This window comes from Monomorium pharaonis, chromosome 8 (assembly GCF_013373865.1).
Source record: "Monomorium pharaonis isolate MP-MQ-018 chromosome 8, ASM1337386v2, whole genome shotgun sequence".
Taxonomy (NCBI): Eukaryota; Metazoa; Arthropoda; class Insecta; order Hymenoptera; family Formicidae; genus Monomorium; species Monomorium pharaonis.
Window position 1 is genome coordinate 12,202,704 of NC_050474.1, and position 16,866 is coordinate 12,219,569.

The 16,866-nt window shown below is 33.7% G+C and overlaps 1 protein-coding gene and 1 long non-coding RNA gene across 7 annotated transcripts in view; both read right to left on the reverse strand.

Annotated features, from left to right (window-relative positions):
* Positions 1-2,793: 2,793 nt before the first annotated feature.
* The window catches only part of LOC105831069 (cubilin), a 644,426-nt gene continuing 630,353 nt past the window's right edge, over positions 2,794-16,866 (reverse strand). For 4 of the 6 annotated variants that reach the window (XM_036291394.1, XM_036291396.1, XM_036291395.1 and 1 more), the window contains one exon: positions 2,794-4,077. In XM_036291394.1, the coding sequence (XP_036147287.1) occupies positions 3,740-4,077 (338 nt within the window). In that variant the 3' untranslated portion in view covers positions 2,794-3,739. The remainder of the gene's footprint in view (positions 4,078-16,866) is intronic. The other 2 variants (XM_036291403.1, XR_004964459.1) reach the window with 2 other exon arrangements.
* Positions 9,479-15,305, reverse strand: LOC118647150. The gene is made up of 2 exons (XR_004964463.1): positions 13,469-15,305; positions 9,479-11,685 (listed from the first exon to the last, which is right to left on the reverse strand). It is a non-coding gene; the product is annotated as an uncharacterized LOC118647150 (long non-coding RNA).

Below are 16,866 nucleotides of genomic sequence, written 5' to 3' on the forward strand. Positions count from 1 at the left end.
TACGCGGACTCGGCCTCTCGGTGTAAAGCAAAAAGCGGAAAAAACTGCTCGCGGTCTTTGGAATCACGATTTTATATTAAATTTTCCGAAGGGAAGGGTTGAGGTGTAGGCGGTGTCATTCTTGGATTGGTGAGCCCTTCCAAAACCACCAAATTTGGAGCTTGTCTATTGGAAACTCGCGAAATTATTATTTCGTAGAGATGATCAGTTATGGTCCATCTCTTCTCGTCTCCGCCCGATTTAGTTTGGGTTTTGAGTATAAGAGAGGGGTTTTTATAATTTTCGCTTCTCTTATCTTTAGGCCACTCAAACAAACAAGCAAAAAAAAGAGTCTTTATGTCTTCCTGTAGATTTTAGTGAGAAACGTACTTTTATTGATTGAGCGCGAACAGCGTTTTTGCTTTAAATAGTAAATTTTCATAGTTTCCGGAGGTTCCTTGTTTGAAGACTTTAATTTTATTGAGTTTTAATATTTCCCTTTTCTTTTGCTTAGCGTCGGGTACCTATCCAGGGCATTGTTAGAGTATGGTTCGGTAATAAAGTTATTATTTATTTTTCTATTCTAGACTCGACATTGCCCCAGACTTCCCAAAAGAATTAAATCATATCTAACGGTCGCTCTCGAAATAGTTTACAGATAGGGACCTATGCATTTGTTTGATGACTATTTCCTTCGGTTTATGTATTTATTATTACTCAAAAATAAAATTTTAAATTGTCGCTATATCTCACAAACTTATGCGTGATGATAGAGCGATCCTCTGTAAACATTTCTTGGTCTCGGCGACCATTAGAATACGATTCCTCTTATTTAATTATTTTCCTTACAAGGACAACGAGAAGAAAAACGTTAAGTCTACCGGACGTAACAGTATTAATACACATATTATGTATTAATGCAATAATATAATTTCTACCTCTTTTCTACTTTTTTTAACCTGTAATATATATCCAGATAACAATTATTGCGTGCAAATTTGGTTAACGGTTTAGTTATTTTATGACGATTTTTGTTATGTACACTTCAATCTTCATGCACAATATTGCACTATTTACGCGATATTTTTTGGGGTACTTATCTTGCATGATATTAATTGAAACTAATATTCAATTTGTTATAAAAAATATTGCTTTTTATAGTATTTTACATTTTTTAATTATTAATACAAATTTACTTTGTGTACTTTTTTTAGTTTAATATTTTTAAACTCGTGGGTGGAAGTACTGCACATGTTATGATTCACTATATATTAAGAAAAGCAAAAAACAAATTCTGTAGCAATAAATTTCAACTGGAGAAAGAAATAAGGGTAATTATTCAGTTTAGGGGAGGCAGTTCCTATGACTTTGACCTTGATATATGTTATCAAAGTCACCCTCCTGAGTGACCTTCGAAAGATTTTAACCGTCGCTCGTGGTTCGTTAAAAAGTTATGCATATGGATTAGCAAACATGCAAATCACGCATTTCATATATTATTAAATGACATAATATATATATTTTTTAAAAATTAAGTACAGGAGTACATACTCAAAATATTGAACGTCTACTGCAAAGTGTAGAGAACGTGTGGGCGGGGGAGGGGCTCCGCCCTTCTCCCTGCACCCTTTCCCCATATTTTTTTCTAATCTAACCTAACCCAAACATTTTAAATTCGCTATTTGGTCACGATTTTAAACCTAAAGTCGCAAGCCCTTGTAGTAAAGTACAGGCGTGGACATCGTTTCGCTCTGTAAGCAGGGGGGGATAGACCTTGCTACGCGTGGAAAGTCGCAAAACTATGTGATGTACTCCTATACTGAATAATTATGTGTCATATTTATGAAACTTTTTTGTTAATAACTTTTTAACGAATCACGAGCGACGGCTAAAATCTTTCGAAGGTCACTTAGGAGGGTGACCTTGATAACATGTCAAGGTCAAGGTCATCGAAGCTGCCTCCACTAAACTGAATAATTATCGTTAATTAAGACTTCACATTCATCTAAAACATGAATATATTTGCCCTGGAAAATATTTTTAATCTTACTTAACGCTTTAACACTACAGAAGCTGTTCGAATGTTACATGGCCAAGTAACAGATAATGAAATTGCAGACTCCATATCAAAGTGGCTTGCTCAAGCCACTTTACTTAAAGAGAAAAGTACGTACATTTGTTATTTTATATATGGCAAGAAATCATGACATAAAAAAAAAAACTTATTAAAACTTACTTATAAAAATACTTATTATTAAAAATACTTATATATTAATTTGCATAAACAAGTTATTCTAAAACAAGTTTTAGAATAACAAAACTAGATTTATACTTGATATACCTGAAATAGTGTGTGATTAAAGCACGAATACGACTTTAATTAAAGCTGTATTTGATTAAAAATATATTAGAATTAATACAATCATGATTTCTAACTGATTTTTATTTTTTTACAAATCGGATCAAACAAAGTGAAGTATTCATATTGCGATACATACATTAAGAAAGATTTTATATACGTACGTAGAATAAAAACCGTAATTATTTAAAAATCTGTTAAGGAAACAAATCGAATAGTTACTTAATTTATGATTATTTTATGGTCTGTTATTTAATTTATAATCTTTTTGATTATAGTTATTTTGATTTGCTAAAGAAACATATGGAAGTTATTTTATATTTTTTGTTTTATACTCTATTAGCGAAACAGTTCGATTAAGATATTGATGATGTAAACAAATTAAGTTCTACTTTCAATGTATAATTAATCAGATACATGTAGTATATAGTATAGTAAAATAAACGCATAATACATGTATTTTAAACTTCTTTTTATTTATATCTGAAAATATAATTAAAAATTACTCTTTCAAACGGTATATATCGGAATTAAAAGATATATTTGAAAACATGTTACATCGAAAAGCTATTATACTAATATATATAAAGTACTATGTCTATTAAATAATTGAAACTATAATTGAAACTAGCAACAATTCATTAATTAATAGTATGATTTTTCTATAAGTATATATTGATAATTACTCAAATTTTGTATTTACTGAAAAGTCTTATTATTGCGAATCACTCTCGCGAATAATAAATCTCAGGAAACAGTGTTGTAATAATAAGTGTGTATTTGAATATTTATAATATGTTTTTAAAATGTAATTATAACTCCGATATATGTTGCTTTGAAGAGTAGCAAAATCGCTGCTTATATATGTGCAAAAACCAAAAACATTGCATTATTGCAGAAATATTGTTTCGCAACATTGCATTGTAATATTGCTATGATGTTACATTGCAATCCATCGCAACATTGCATTGCAACATTGCTATGATGTTGCACTGCAATCTCTCTGAGGGCGGAGTTGTGAGATATTAAAAAATGTTTTTTAGTAAATGTTAGTTGTCTAACGTCACTGTATAACGGCTACTAAGGAAATAATTCTATAAATAATTATTAAAATTTATCATTTAATAACAGAAGTATAATGTCATAATATCTACAATCGATTATCTTTTTCCGTGATAAAATTATTATATTGCCGCCCATATCTTGCAATATTTTCTACAAAATATTAATATTACAATATTTCAGCAACATTATTGCAATATTCGTATTATTATACGTTATTGAAATATTTCTACAATGTCACAGATATGTTTTCGCGCTGTAGGGATTCTTTTTTGCAGCATGTAATAATAACGAGAGACAATTTGTATACATGTGACAAGCAAGATGCTGTGATTGGTATTATACACTGTCAGGACTGCTGGACTCTTGATTATAACCTGGCTCTAGTTCTTCCGCCCCGCCCTCGTCACTTTCGTTTAATGGATTTGATTGGTCTAGTTGATATTGACTAAAATTGTGTGTTGATGCGTGGTTTTGGTACTGATGATGCAACAGGCCATGATGATGGTAGCAATGATGCCGATCATCAATTATTCGCTGCGGCGGTAACTCATTGATCGGCATACTACGGCGCAGTCTACGATGGCAAATCAGACAGAGTATCAAGATTACCAAGATACTGCCAACTGTATAGACTATTGGCATTGTATAACTGTCTGTGGGTACAGCCGTGACACCTGCAATTTGTATTGCGATATGATTATATACGCATACATAAATAATTTTTTAGAATATTCAAAAATCTTATTTAAAAAATCTTAAAAAGGAAAAAAGATACTTGAAATAATTGAAACTCCTTTATTAGTCAAACTGGCCAATTTATTATTTTTCTAACAACACAACGTTTCGACCTTAATTCAGGTCCTTATCAAGTGTGAAAATTCGAAAGATTCAAATTAGAATTTCAGGAAACATTGCAAGCTCGTGAGTTCGTACCAGCAAATTCAATCCTTTGCTATAAAATATATATGATTGAATGTATAAACTTTCGAAGGTTTAAGAGGAAATTCAACAATAAGGAATGAGAGTCAAAAACTGCAAGAATTTACTCGTTTCCTTCGTTCTGGACATTCTTATAAATAGACAGTATTTTAACGCCGCACATTTCGTCAATTTGTATGTTACATCGAATGTCATGCTATGTCTGTACACTATTGCAGTTAAATTTGAACTGAATATTAGAGACAACAATAAAAACGAAGCGTTATGATTTTATCACACAGATACAATATTTAAGTCGACTTATGATGCTGTCGTATATATCACTCAAATTTTCTATATCTTTTTGCAGATGAATTGCATGCTGATTTTTTTTTTTTTTAACATTTCGGCGATCTCTCTTTTTTCCGATTCTTTTCTGAATGTAGAATTAATGGTGTTTTCCATTTAAAGTTGTGGTTATGCTCGACGCGGTGCTTACTAACCATCGAGAGATTACTTTCATGCTTTGTTATATCATTAATGTGTTCTTTAATGCGGATGTCTAAGTGATGTTTTGTTTGTCCTATATACCTGGCTTCGCAATCCATGCAATCAATACGATATATTTTTTTCTGCTATTGTTTTCTATCTTATCTTCCCCTCTTTTGATCAAGCAGTTCAATTTTGGGGGGATGATAAAGACGTGATGGACGATCTAGAGACGGAGTGTTTAAACAAATTACAATTTAAAGTCCCGATATTTTATGGATATGTGGACGATGTTTTCATATCGATTTTAAGAATTAAGTAGAACACGTTTTGAGTATTTTTTAATAGTTATCACACACAATTACAGTTGCCGTCGTGAGATTCAAGTTCACTTATGAACTTGAATCTCACGACGGCATTGCATTTTTAGATGCCATGATAATTAGAGATGACAACAAGTTGATTACCAATTGCAAACCTACCTCCTCTGGCAGATATATAAATTTTTTCTCTAGCCGTCCCTTTAAATATAAGATCAATATCACCACGAGCTTAGTAAATCGAGCAATTTTGCTATTGAACAATAGGTTCTACAAAAATAATTTAAAAATTGTCAAGGATATTTTAGTAAACAATAGTTTTCCCCTGGCAATAATTAATAAATTTGTGAATAAAAGAATAATTGAATTAAGTAAGCATGACAACAAACCAGCAGACAGAGTTTGATCTTACAAAATGTATTACGCTACTTTATGTAAAAGGTTTTAGTGAGGGCATAAGTCGCAGATTAGATAAATTAGGTTAATGTGCGGCGTTTAAATACTGTTTTTACCATCCCCAAAAATTGAATTGCTTGATTAAAAGAGGAAAAAATCAGATGAAAAACAATAGCAGAAAAGAAATAGTGTATCGTATTTATTGTATGGATTGCAAAGCAAGGGACATAGGATAAACAAAACGTCACTTAGGCATTCGCATTAAAGAACACATTAATAATATGAAAAAGCATGAAAGTAATCTCTCGGTGGTTAGTAAGCATCGCATAACCACAACTTTAAATGGAAAACACTATTTAATTCTACATTCAAAAAAGAATCGGAAAAAAAGAGAGATCGCCGAAATGTTTTTTATGAAAAAAAATCAGCATGCAATTCATCTGCAAAAAGATATAGAAAATTTGAGTGATATATACAACAGCATCATAAATTTGACTTAAGTATTGTATCGGTGTGATAGAATCATAACGCTTCGTTTTTATTGTCGTCTCCAATGTTCAGTTCAAATTTAACTGCGATAGTGTACAGACATAGCATAACATTTGATGTAATGTACAAATTGACGAAATGTACGGCGTTAAAATATTGTCTATTTATAAGAATGTCCAGAACGAAGGAAACGAGTAAGTTCTTGCAGTTTTTTACTTTCATTCCTTCCCAGCAAACACAGTTACATAACATCAATGTTGGCACAATAAAACGGGAAGTAACATGCAATATAATATGTGCGTTACATGTAACGTTTATGTTAATTGTAATTTCCCACTCATACAATGTTATAGTTATATTATATAAATATAACATGTAACTGAGATAAAACATAAATGTTATGCAACAATTATATTTTAATTATATGACTGTAATCTCATATTGAGATTAATGATTTTATTAAATTTGCTATAAATTTACAGACTAATCTCAATCTTGCAAACTGAATATCTGGAATGATCAATTACATATTATTGAAAATAATTACAAAATATAGCTGTACAATATTTTCTACTGCCAAATTGTAAATTTAGTACAATATTTAATGGAAAAATAAAAAGGATAAAATAGATCTTGTGTCTCATGTAGCAAGAAACAGCGATAAGACTTCCTTGCGCTTGGTGGATGGTCTGGATCGCGCTGAAATTCAGAATCGTCGCATCGCCGCGTTAACCACAATCACACTCAAGTCAGCATTGCTCGAGTACACCGGCACCATCAGACTCGTTCTGTCGGAACAGCGGCAGCGGATATGTGTAGCGCATCACGAAATGGCACTGCCGAAAGCTTTCTCGCGTAATTTAAATATAATATCAATATAATAGATCTGTATTGCGCAATACGAATATTACATAAAATATTATATAATATCAATATAACTTTAATATAAAATCCGTTATATAAGTGTTGTTATGTTACTATTATTTCAATATTGCGAGTAAATAACAAAAAAATGTAAAAATTAATATAAAACCGTTATATTGTACTCGGATAACAATCTAGATTGCATTAACATAATTGTAACGTAACATCTGTTATCTCACATGTTACTTCTGTGCAACGTTGCGTCTATATTCTGTGTTTGCTGGGCTTATTGTTGAATTTCCTCTTAAAGGGATTCTAAAGCTGAAACCGAACTCTGACGGTGCAACCAGCGCCGCCTGAACGGAATTAAAAAATCAATAACTTACCGACATTTTTAATTCCGTTCTGTATTACCCTCCAACTCAAACAATATTCGTGTAGAGGTTTGTGTCCAACATCAATCTCGATAGAGTGAGACAGAGAGAGAGAGAGAGAGAGAGAGAGAGAGAGAGAGAGAGAGAGAGAGAGAGAGAGAGAGTAAACTAACAATAAAAAGGATAGACATTCTCCGTCTCTATCGAGAAGTAAAAATGTGTTCGGTTCGCAATTTGAATTTGGACAGACCTAATGTAGAGCATATACATATACACGTTGCACTCAATATGAACAGTTGACCACGGAAATTAGAAATTACAATATCGATCCGCCTGAATAGTCAAATTGAAGAAAAATATTTTTTTCCGTGGAAATGTAACAAGCCACTACCGTGTCTCTTGATAACTCACAATAATTACTTATATTGTATACATAATATACATATATATGATGTGTGTGTGTGTGCGTGTGCGTGCCTGCGTGCGTGCGTGCGTGTATGTGTGTACACGTATGTGCGTACGTACATTTTTATTGGAAGGAAAGGGTTTCTTGTCAATAGGAAGGAGATCTTTGATCTCCATATAATTTTTTTGCAAATTTATAAAAACGTTAACACCTTTTATATATTAAACATGCATGTATATTTTCTCGTTTAAATTAAATTAAATAGAATAATAAATATCGTATTTTATTTTGGTAAGATTTTTTGGCGGTTTTCTCTTAGCCTTGTGACAAATGTCGGTATTCTGTATGAGTTCCGTCAAATAAAATATTTTATTTTAATTTAAAAATATGTTTTATTCCATAAATTTACCTTTTCTTTTTCGTTTTTGAGTTGATTTTTATTGTTAAATGCAAATTATTTTTAATTCCTTAATTTTGTTGAATGTGTATATACAAATATACATGCAAACGATATGCAAATAAATGCGTGCGTGTTAAATATACAAAAAGTATTAACGTTTTTATAAATTTGTAAAAAAATTGTATGGAGTCCAAAGATCTCCTTCCTATTACTAACGGATATTTTACTGAAGTTTCACGTGATGCGCCTGCGCGAGAACAACCGGCCTGTCTATCAACACTGATATTAAATTCGTCCGTGTGCAAAATGTATATATACGTATATCCGTATAAATGTATTTTCAAACTCATTAAATTAAATTATATAATTATATTATCTTTATTATTAGAGTGTGCTATGTGCATATAGTGTAAATAATATAATTATGCAAATAATTATTGCAGTTTATATTTTATACTTTTCTCTTAATATTATATATTTTGTTATATTGTATTTGCAGTTTTAAATATTAAAAAAATATTTTTCTTTACATTAACCTATATTCGCATTTGTAACAATGAAAATGTACGTACGCACATACGTATATATATGCTACTTTTGTTATATATATGCATTTATACTTTATATCGTGTAATACGTTGAGTATTATGTAATTAAGATTTTTTATGTTCTAATATAAAAATATACGCAAGAGAGACAGTTATTGAATGTGACGCAACTAAAGAAATAATGCAACTTCTAGTGCGGCGCCTATAGCACGAGATTATCATCTCGTTTTGCCAATAATTGAGAATAATGGAATTCATAAATTATTATATTTGGATGGATTTGGCTTTTAATGCTCTTTAATTTTTGTCCTTACAAAATTTTCAAAATTAAAAAAAAGGGGTGGGAGTGGGGTAAATTAAAAAGTTTGAAATTTTTGGAAAATCTAAATATACCATTGTAAAGAGTATAAAATACCATAAAACTTTTGTATAAAACATTTTTTCATAAATTTTGTATTTTCAAAGATATTCGCCAAAGACGAAAAAATGCGTAATTTTCGAGGGGTGGTTTCAACCCCTAAACGTCGAAATACGCGGTCAAAAAAAATATGGATCTAATACTTTGTTATGTTCTGCAACATATCCAAAGCTCATTAAAATTGGTGAGGGACAGTTCTGTTCCCTTGTTAGATGATCTACTATAATTTCTTTCCCTAGAATGTATTTTAATTCAAAATCAAAATTTTGCAAGCTTATTTTCATTCTTTGTAATTGCGGAGGGCATTTGTTTAATGGCGTGTTAAAAATAGAGATTAATGGCTTATGATCTCTTTCCACAGTAAAATGTTGTCCAAAAAATACTGATTAAATTTTGTACATCCATATAATATTGCAAGACACTCTTTGTCTATTTGACTGTATAGTTTTTCTATTTGTGTTAACGCTGTCGATCCATAAGCTATTGGTCTCCCATCTTGAAAAATTACGCACCTTAGAATCTTCACTTGAAGCGTCTACGCTTAATACAATTGGCTTACTAACATCAAAATATGCCAGCACCGGTGGTTCACATAACATTTCTTTTAATTTGTCAAATGCTTTTTGTTGAGTTATATTCCATATAAAAGGTACATACTTTTTTAAAACAAACTGTTTTAAACCAGCAGTTATTTGCGAACTATTAGGTATAAATTTTGCAACATAGTTAACTGTTTCTAAAAATGTTAATAATTCTTTTTTATTCTTAGGCTCGTTCATTTCCTTTATTGCTTTTACTTTTGATTCATCAATCTTTATATCTGTTCCGGTTAATGCATGACCCAAATACCGTATTTTAGCCACATTAATATTACATTTATTGTAATTAAATTTTACTCCATATTGAGATGCTCGTTCCATGACTTTATTTATTATTTTTTTCAATTTTTCCTCCGTCTTAGCTCAAATTAGTATATCTATACAAGGTGTCCTATTTTAATCTATCACCCCTTGTAACTTTGCAGGGAGCGATCGTATAGAAAAATGTTTCAAAAAAAAGTTGTATGGCTTCAAAGGGGACATAAGATGGTGATCTTGACCTTGATCTTGAAATCAAATTTGAAGAACATTTGTATATCAACTTAATTTTTTTAATGAAACCTCCTACTTTTCATTACATATTCTTGTAGCTCATCTCGAGAGATTTCCGGCGGTATTGTAACTTTTAAGTCTTATAATTCAAAAAGTAGTTAAGCAAAATACTATAATTAAAAGTGTTTTGCTTAACTACTTTTTGAGTTATAGGATTTAAAAGTTACAATACCGCCGGCATTAGCATTATCTAAGATGTATCACGTGGAGGTTGCTCGGTCGGATTTACACCTCGTGTGTGTGTGTGTGAACGATCGTGTTTACGTCTTGATGTGGATACCTAAAAATGAAAAAATATTTTATTGTAGGTGTTCAAAAACGCGTTCCCCTTCTTGGATACATAAACGCAATCTTTCGTCAAAATTGTTACGAACTCTTTCAAGCATAGCTGGTGTTATTCTCTGAAATATTATACGTTACAAACACACACACACACACACACACACACACACACACACACACACACACACACACACACACACACACACACACACACACACACACACAAGAGGTGTAAATCGGATTAAGCAACCTCCACGTGGTACACTTTGGGCAATGCTAATGCCAGCGGTACTGTAACATTCAAGTTTTATAACTTAAAAAGTAGTTAAGCAAAACACTTTTAATTATAGCGTTTTGGGATACACATGTGTATACCCTGTATATACATGTGTATATATGTATGTCCGTTATAGGTTTACCGTCAGATGCCATATCATTACCGATAAAGGTTTATAATGTGTCCATGCAAATGCCCCATTTATTACAAAAAATTTATGAAAAATTTCTGTGTGCATAAATGAGGATATTTACATAAACATATTATACATATTTTCGTAGTTGGTTTTCGCGTAGAATCAATTTGCATAGTTTATTTTAGTCTAGGAGGATTATTTATTTATTAATTTCTTAATTGTTTATAACAAACTGTTCAAAGAGAATTTTTTGCTACTGAATTTTTGTTGCAAAATCTTTGCAAGGAACTGCTTATCATTTTTTCGATATCGCGACTTGTTTCGCCATGGGACTTAATGTGTTAGTGAACTGTTTATTTAACAATTTTTTGGCAACAGAATAACAAATATTGGATATATAGATAATATTATCTGCAAAACTTGTATACTTTAAAAATTAATTTATCTATAACATATTTTAATGTTTCTGCTAATATTATGGAAAATGGATTACATTAATAATTGTAGCATTTAAAATAAATAAAATTATTATCGTATATAAAAATAAGCCAAAACTTCTTTTCTATATTTGTCAATAGTAAATAACCAACTTTTACTATTTTAACTTTACCAATACGAACAAGTTTTTAATCAGTTTTGTAAACGAGTATTTTCCTAAATTTAAGATGTTATATCCTGGAACATGCCATACATAAGGAAACGTATATAACTTGTATGGCATGTGCCAGGACGCAGGCGGATTAAAAAAAAAATACAATATAGTCTATATGCAATAAAAATTCTTATTTTTCATGAACAATATGTTTAAAAAGACCTTTATAACTTAATCTCTATAAATTAACAATTAAGCAATGTTAAAAAATATAGAACAACTGAGAAATAGTTTCGACTAGTTAATATCTCAATGCAGGTAGCAGTATATTAGAAGCTTCATTATGGTCAAATGTAATGAATTTTCTACAACTTAACTTATTGAGAAATTTTTTGCAATATAACGCTATGAATTTAATTATTGCTATCTACATGATGTTATCAAGCGTACTTATAAGCAACGCATATTATCAACTACTTTGCATTTATTGACTTATAATTTTGTTATTAATTTAGTTATAAATAGAGTTTTTTAAACGTATTGTTTATAAAAAAATGCAAATAGTTATTGCAAATTGTTACATATATATTACTTTTTTTTATCTACACATGTCCTGGAACATGCCATACAATTTATATGCATTTTCTTATGTATGGTATATTCCAGGACATAACTTTTTAAATTTAGAAAAATAATCGTATACAAAACTAATTATAAACTTTTTCATATTAATAAACTTAAAATAGTAAAAATTGGCTATTCATTATTGATTTATCTTAACTTTACCAATATAAAAAAGTTTCTAATCAGTTTTGTAGACGAATATTTTCTTAAATTTAAGAGATTATGTCCTGGAATATGCCATACAAAGGGAAATGTTATAAATTGTATGGCATGTTCCAGGACGCGGGCGGATTTAAAAAAAGATACAATATATTTCTATTTGCAATAAAAATTCTTATTTTTCATGAACAATATGTTTAAGACCTTTATAACTTAACCTTTGTAACGAACCTCCCGTCCGCCGGCACCACCGACCGCGTACGGCCCGCCGGCCGAACACCCGCCGGGCCGCGAAACGGGCACCGGCCCGTCCTAAACGCCGCACAGAAAAAAGCGTCGAGACGATCACCGTCTCCGCTCCGCGTATTTCCTTGCGCTCTCCCAACCTCCATGAAGGAGGGGGAACAAGCGCGGGAAAACCCGAAGAACCACGAGGATCCCCGATCCTTCACCCGAGCGGGTATAAAAAGCCGCTCCGGTGGAGGCTGCGAAACTTCTCGCTCCGAACCGTACGCTGGTAGTCCGATCCCGACCAGAGTACGATCATGAGAAGATTCCTGCGATACAACAAGTAGGGTAGAGCGTTCTCTGCTTTAACCGAGAGCTCTCGGTGCCGATCACATTCTCGATTCCTAAGACTCAATTCCGTACACGAGGGTAGAGCGTCCTCCGCCTTCGCCGAGAATTCTTGGCTACGGATATTTCCGTGGACCGCCCGATCATCCGGCTCGAACGAAAAACGGGGTGGAGAGTTCTCCGTATCCTTCGAGAGATCTCGAGATCGACCGGCGCCTTTTCCCCGATTACCAGACGCAAAGTCAAAATCATCGCACGTCACAATACTCCGCGCTTCACACCGCGTACTGCGCACTACCGATCTCGAGGCACCGGCGATTACCGCTCGTCGTACCGCTCACCTCGCCGCGCCACGAAACGTCGCTACGTGTCTTGGGGCATTGCCCGCCGGCTCGTCGCCGCACACCGCGACCCCCACCGGGCTATCCACACGAGTGGAGAAAAACAGCTGATACGACCGAGCAACGCGCTATACATACATCATTATATTCATCTGTATATATTGTAAATACGTTTCGAGTTAAAATATATTATTCTGTTATTTTACTAAAAACCGAAAAGTTTATTGTCTCAGGGAGACACCTTTCTTACACCCGATCCCCGGCGAATTATAAAAAGTCCGCGTAGGAAATACGGTCCGTTACACCTTTATAACTTAATCTCTATAAATTAACAATTAAGCAATGTTAAAAAATATAGAACAACTGAGGAATATTTTCAACTAGTTAATATCTCAATGCAGGTCGCAGTATATTAGTTAGCACTATATTAGAAGCTTCATTATAGTCAAATGTTATGAATTTTCTACAACTCAACGCATATTGATAGATCTTCTACAATATAACGCTATGAGTTTAATTATTGCTACCTACATCATGATGTTATCTAGCGTACTCATAAGCAACGCATATTATCAACTACTTTACATTTATCAACTTATAATTTAGTTATAGATATTATAAAATGATACAAATACTTGTTGCAAATAGGAATAAATATATTACTTTTATCTTATCTACACAAGTTGTGGAATATGCCATACAATTTATATGCATTTCTTTATGTATGGCACGTTCTAGGACATAAGGACATAATGACCTCTTAAATTTAGAAATATAATCATATACAAAATTTGTAACGCACCACGTTACTAGCGGCTGACAACGACCGCGGGGCCCGGCCGACTATCCGCCGGGCCGAATATCGGGCAAGCGTGTCCACTATAAAAGCTCCACACCACCGAGATGACGCGCATCTCGGGGGCATACAGCCTCCCTCCTCTCGAGCCAGCATCCCGATCTGCGTCACTGAGAGGAGGCCGAGGACCGCCGAAGATTCCCAAACGGCTGCCGGGAACCATATATAAGGCCGCCCGGCAGCCGTAGACTTCACTTTTCGTTATCCCGTCCGACTCGTTCCGACGAGAAGCCTGAACCTTACGAGCCAGAAAACGGTGGAGTGTTCTCCATCATCGCCGAGAGTTCTCGGCCTAGCTCGACTCTTTTCCTTCCTCGCTAGCAAGCCACGGGGGTAGAGCGTACTCTGTCTCCGCCGAAAGCTCTCGGAAGCTAGCTAAAAATCCTCACCGACGACATCCTCACAGCCCGGTAACCGGCACGGAGTGTTCTCCATCTCCCCCCGAGCGTTCTCAGGGCCGACGCCGTTCCCTGAAAACTCGCCACACTTCACGGAATTGACGAGGTAATTCGGAGAAACGTCGGAAACGCGAGACATATGCGTCCGCACCGCGCGCCCGCCGGTCACCGAACATCCGAGACCGAGCGTAACGTCCCCGCGCCGCACATCCGCCGATCATCAAACTCGGAGCACCGAGCGCGAGGCGCGTACCGCCCCCCGCACTGCGCACCGTAGTTGTCTCACCGGGCCGAACAGCCGATCGGCTGGCGATCACGCGCCCCGTCGCTGATCATTGTAAAATACCACTGTATATAACGCGCAACAAGATTTTGTAGATTCTTCATCCGTTGTAAATATTCGCGAACTCCATGTAATAGAGAATAAGTAATAAAATTGTACCGATCAACCGCCACGTTTTGCTATCTCTGAACCCTTTTTCGCCCTAGCCCTTTTCCCGACGAGCTAAAAGTTCGCGCGAAAAACGGTCGTTACAAACTGATTATAAACTTTTTCGTATTGGTAAAGTTAAGATAGTAAAAATAGGCTATTCCTTATTGACAAATGTAGAAAGAAAAGTTTTGGCTTATTTTTGTATACAGTAATAATTTTATTTATATTAAATGTGGCAATTATTAATGTCAATTTCTCATGATATTTGCAGAAACATTAAAATATATTATAAATAAGTTAATTTTTATAGTATACAAGTTTTACAGATAATGTTCTATATATACAATATTTCTGTTGTTCTGTTGCCGAAAAGTTGTCAATGAATATGTTATGAGTGACACACTCATAACGATAAGGTGTCAGTAACACGATGACGTAAGTCGGTCAGCAGCAGTCAGCATCGAGCGCATCGCGCGAAGTTTCGCGCAATCCGCTCGACAATTAGCGCAATGCTCCTTAGACAGCACTTGCTGTCTAAGCAATAATTTGGAATACTGACCGATTTACGCCCTCACTCAATCCGCCCTTTCTTTCGATCCAACTACCGAATTATCGGATATATAAACCGGCGAAAGAAGGTGAGGATGGGGTCAATCCGAAGTAGACAAACTAAGACTACACACGGCACTCTGCTTTGCGGGGTCGTGTATCGCCGAGATAACTTATTGTAAATATACAACCACGACACTCTGCTTTGCGGGGTCGTGGACAACGAGCTAATAGACGCGACACTCTGCCTTGCGGGGTCGCGATCTACCCATTGTAACTGAATACAAGAATAAAAGTGTTCAAGACAAATAACGGTGTATGTGACGAAATACCTTTCTCGCGAGATCTCTGGCAGCGATCCCAAAGCGTACTCACAACGAGGGGTACAACAAATAGTTCACTAACTCATTAAGTCCCACGGCAAAACGAATCCCATGGCGAAAAAAACTAAGAAGCCTACAATAAAATAATCATCATATATATTTATCTAATCAAATAATTATCAATAACTTATTGATACACATATTAATAGATTTTTTATGGTGGAATAATATCTATCGAATTACTGCTGTTACTGCTGTATACTGAGAAATTAATAAATAAATCTTTAATGTTTTTTGTTTTAATTGATTTGTTGCTTTATTGTAAATTTGGTTGCATCGTCTTTTTGGACGATGTTTATGATAAATGTTTTATTAGAATCAATTGGAGTGGTTTATTTTAGTCTAGGATGATTATTTGTTAAGTTGTTTATAATAAATTGTTAAAAAAATTTTTTTGCAACTTTTTGTTGCAAAATTCATTACTAGGAACATTGCCAGGAACTGCGTTAACACGCTTTCGATATTGTTTCGTTATGGGACTTAATGGATTATATTGTATTATATAAAACATTATGATCGTATAATTTAATATCTATATATAACTGTTATCAGTTTATAATTAAATCAAAATATCTTAAATTAATAAATATTTTGATATTAATTTGATATTTATTCTTTTAAATGATTTTTATCTTTAAATGTACTGTTAGATAGAAAAAAGGGAATGTCCCGGTAACTGCCATTCCAAACTATGTCTTGGAAACTACCAGAGTCCCGGAATCTACCAATCTATATAATACACGGTCCTGGAAACTACCAAATTATTTTTTTTCTGAAAACAAATAGGAGTACATTTGTTTTCCTCAGGGGGTAGGTAAATTACGTTAAGAGAGATATTTTAATAATATTTTTAAGCAATTTAATTTTTGGTCCCGGAAACTGCCTCTGGACGTATATATATATATATATACAGGGTGATTCAAAATAACTATATGTCCTTGCATAGACGTATTCTTAGTAATATTCTGAGTCAACTTTTTCTTTCGCAAAAAATTATCCAGAGCTTAGATTTCTAGATATAATAAGAAATAGTTTACGTATCCTGAATCGGATACAAGAGGTAAGCAGGGGTGGCACAACTCAC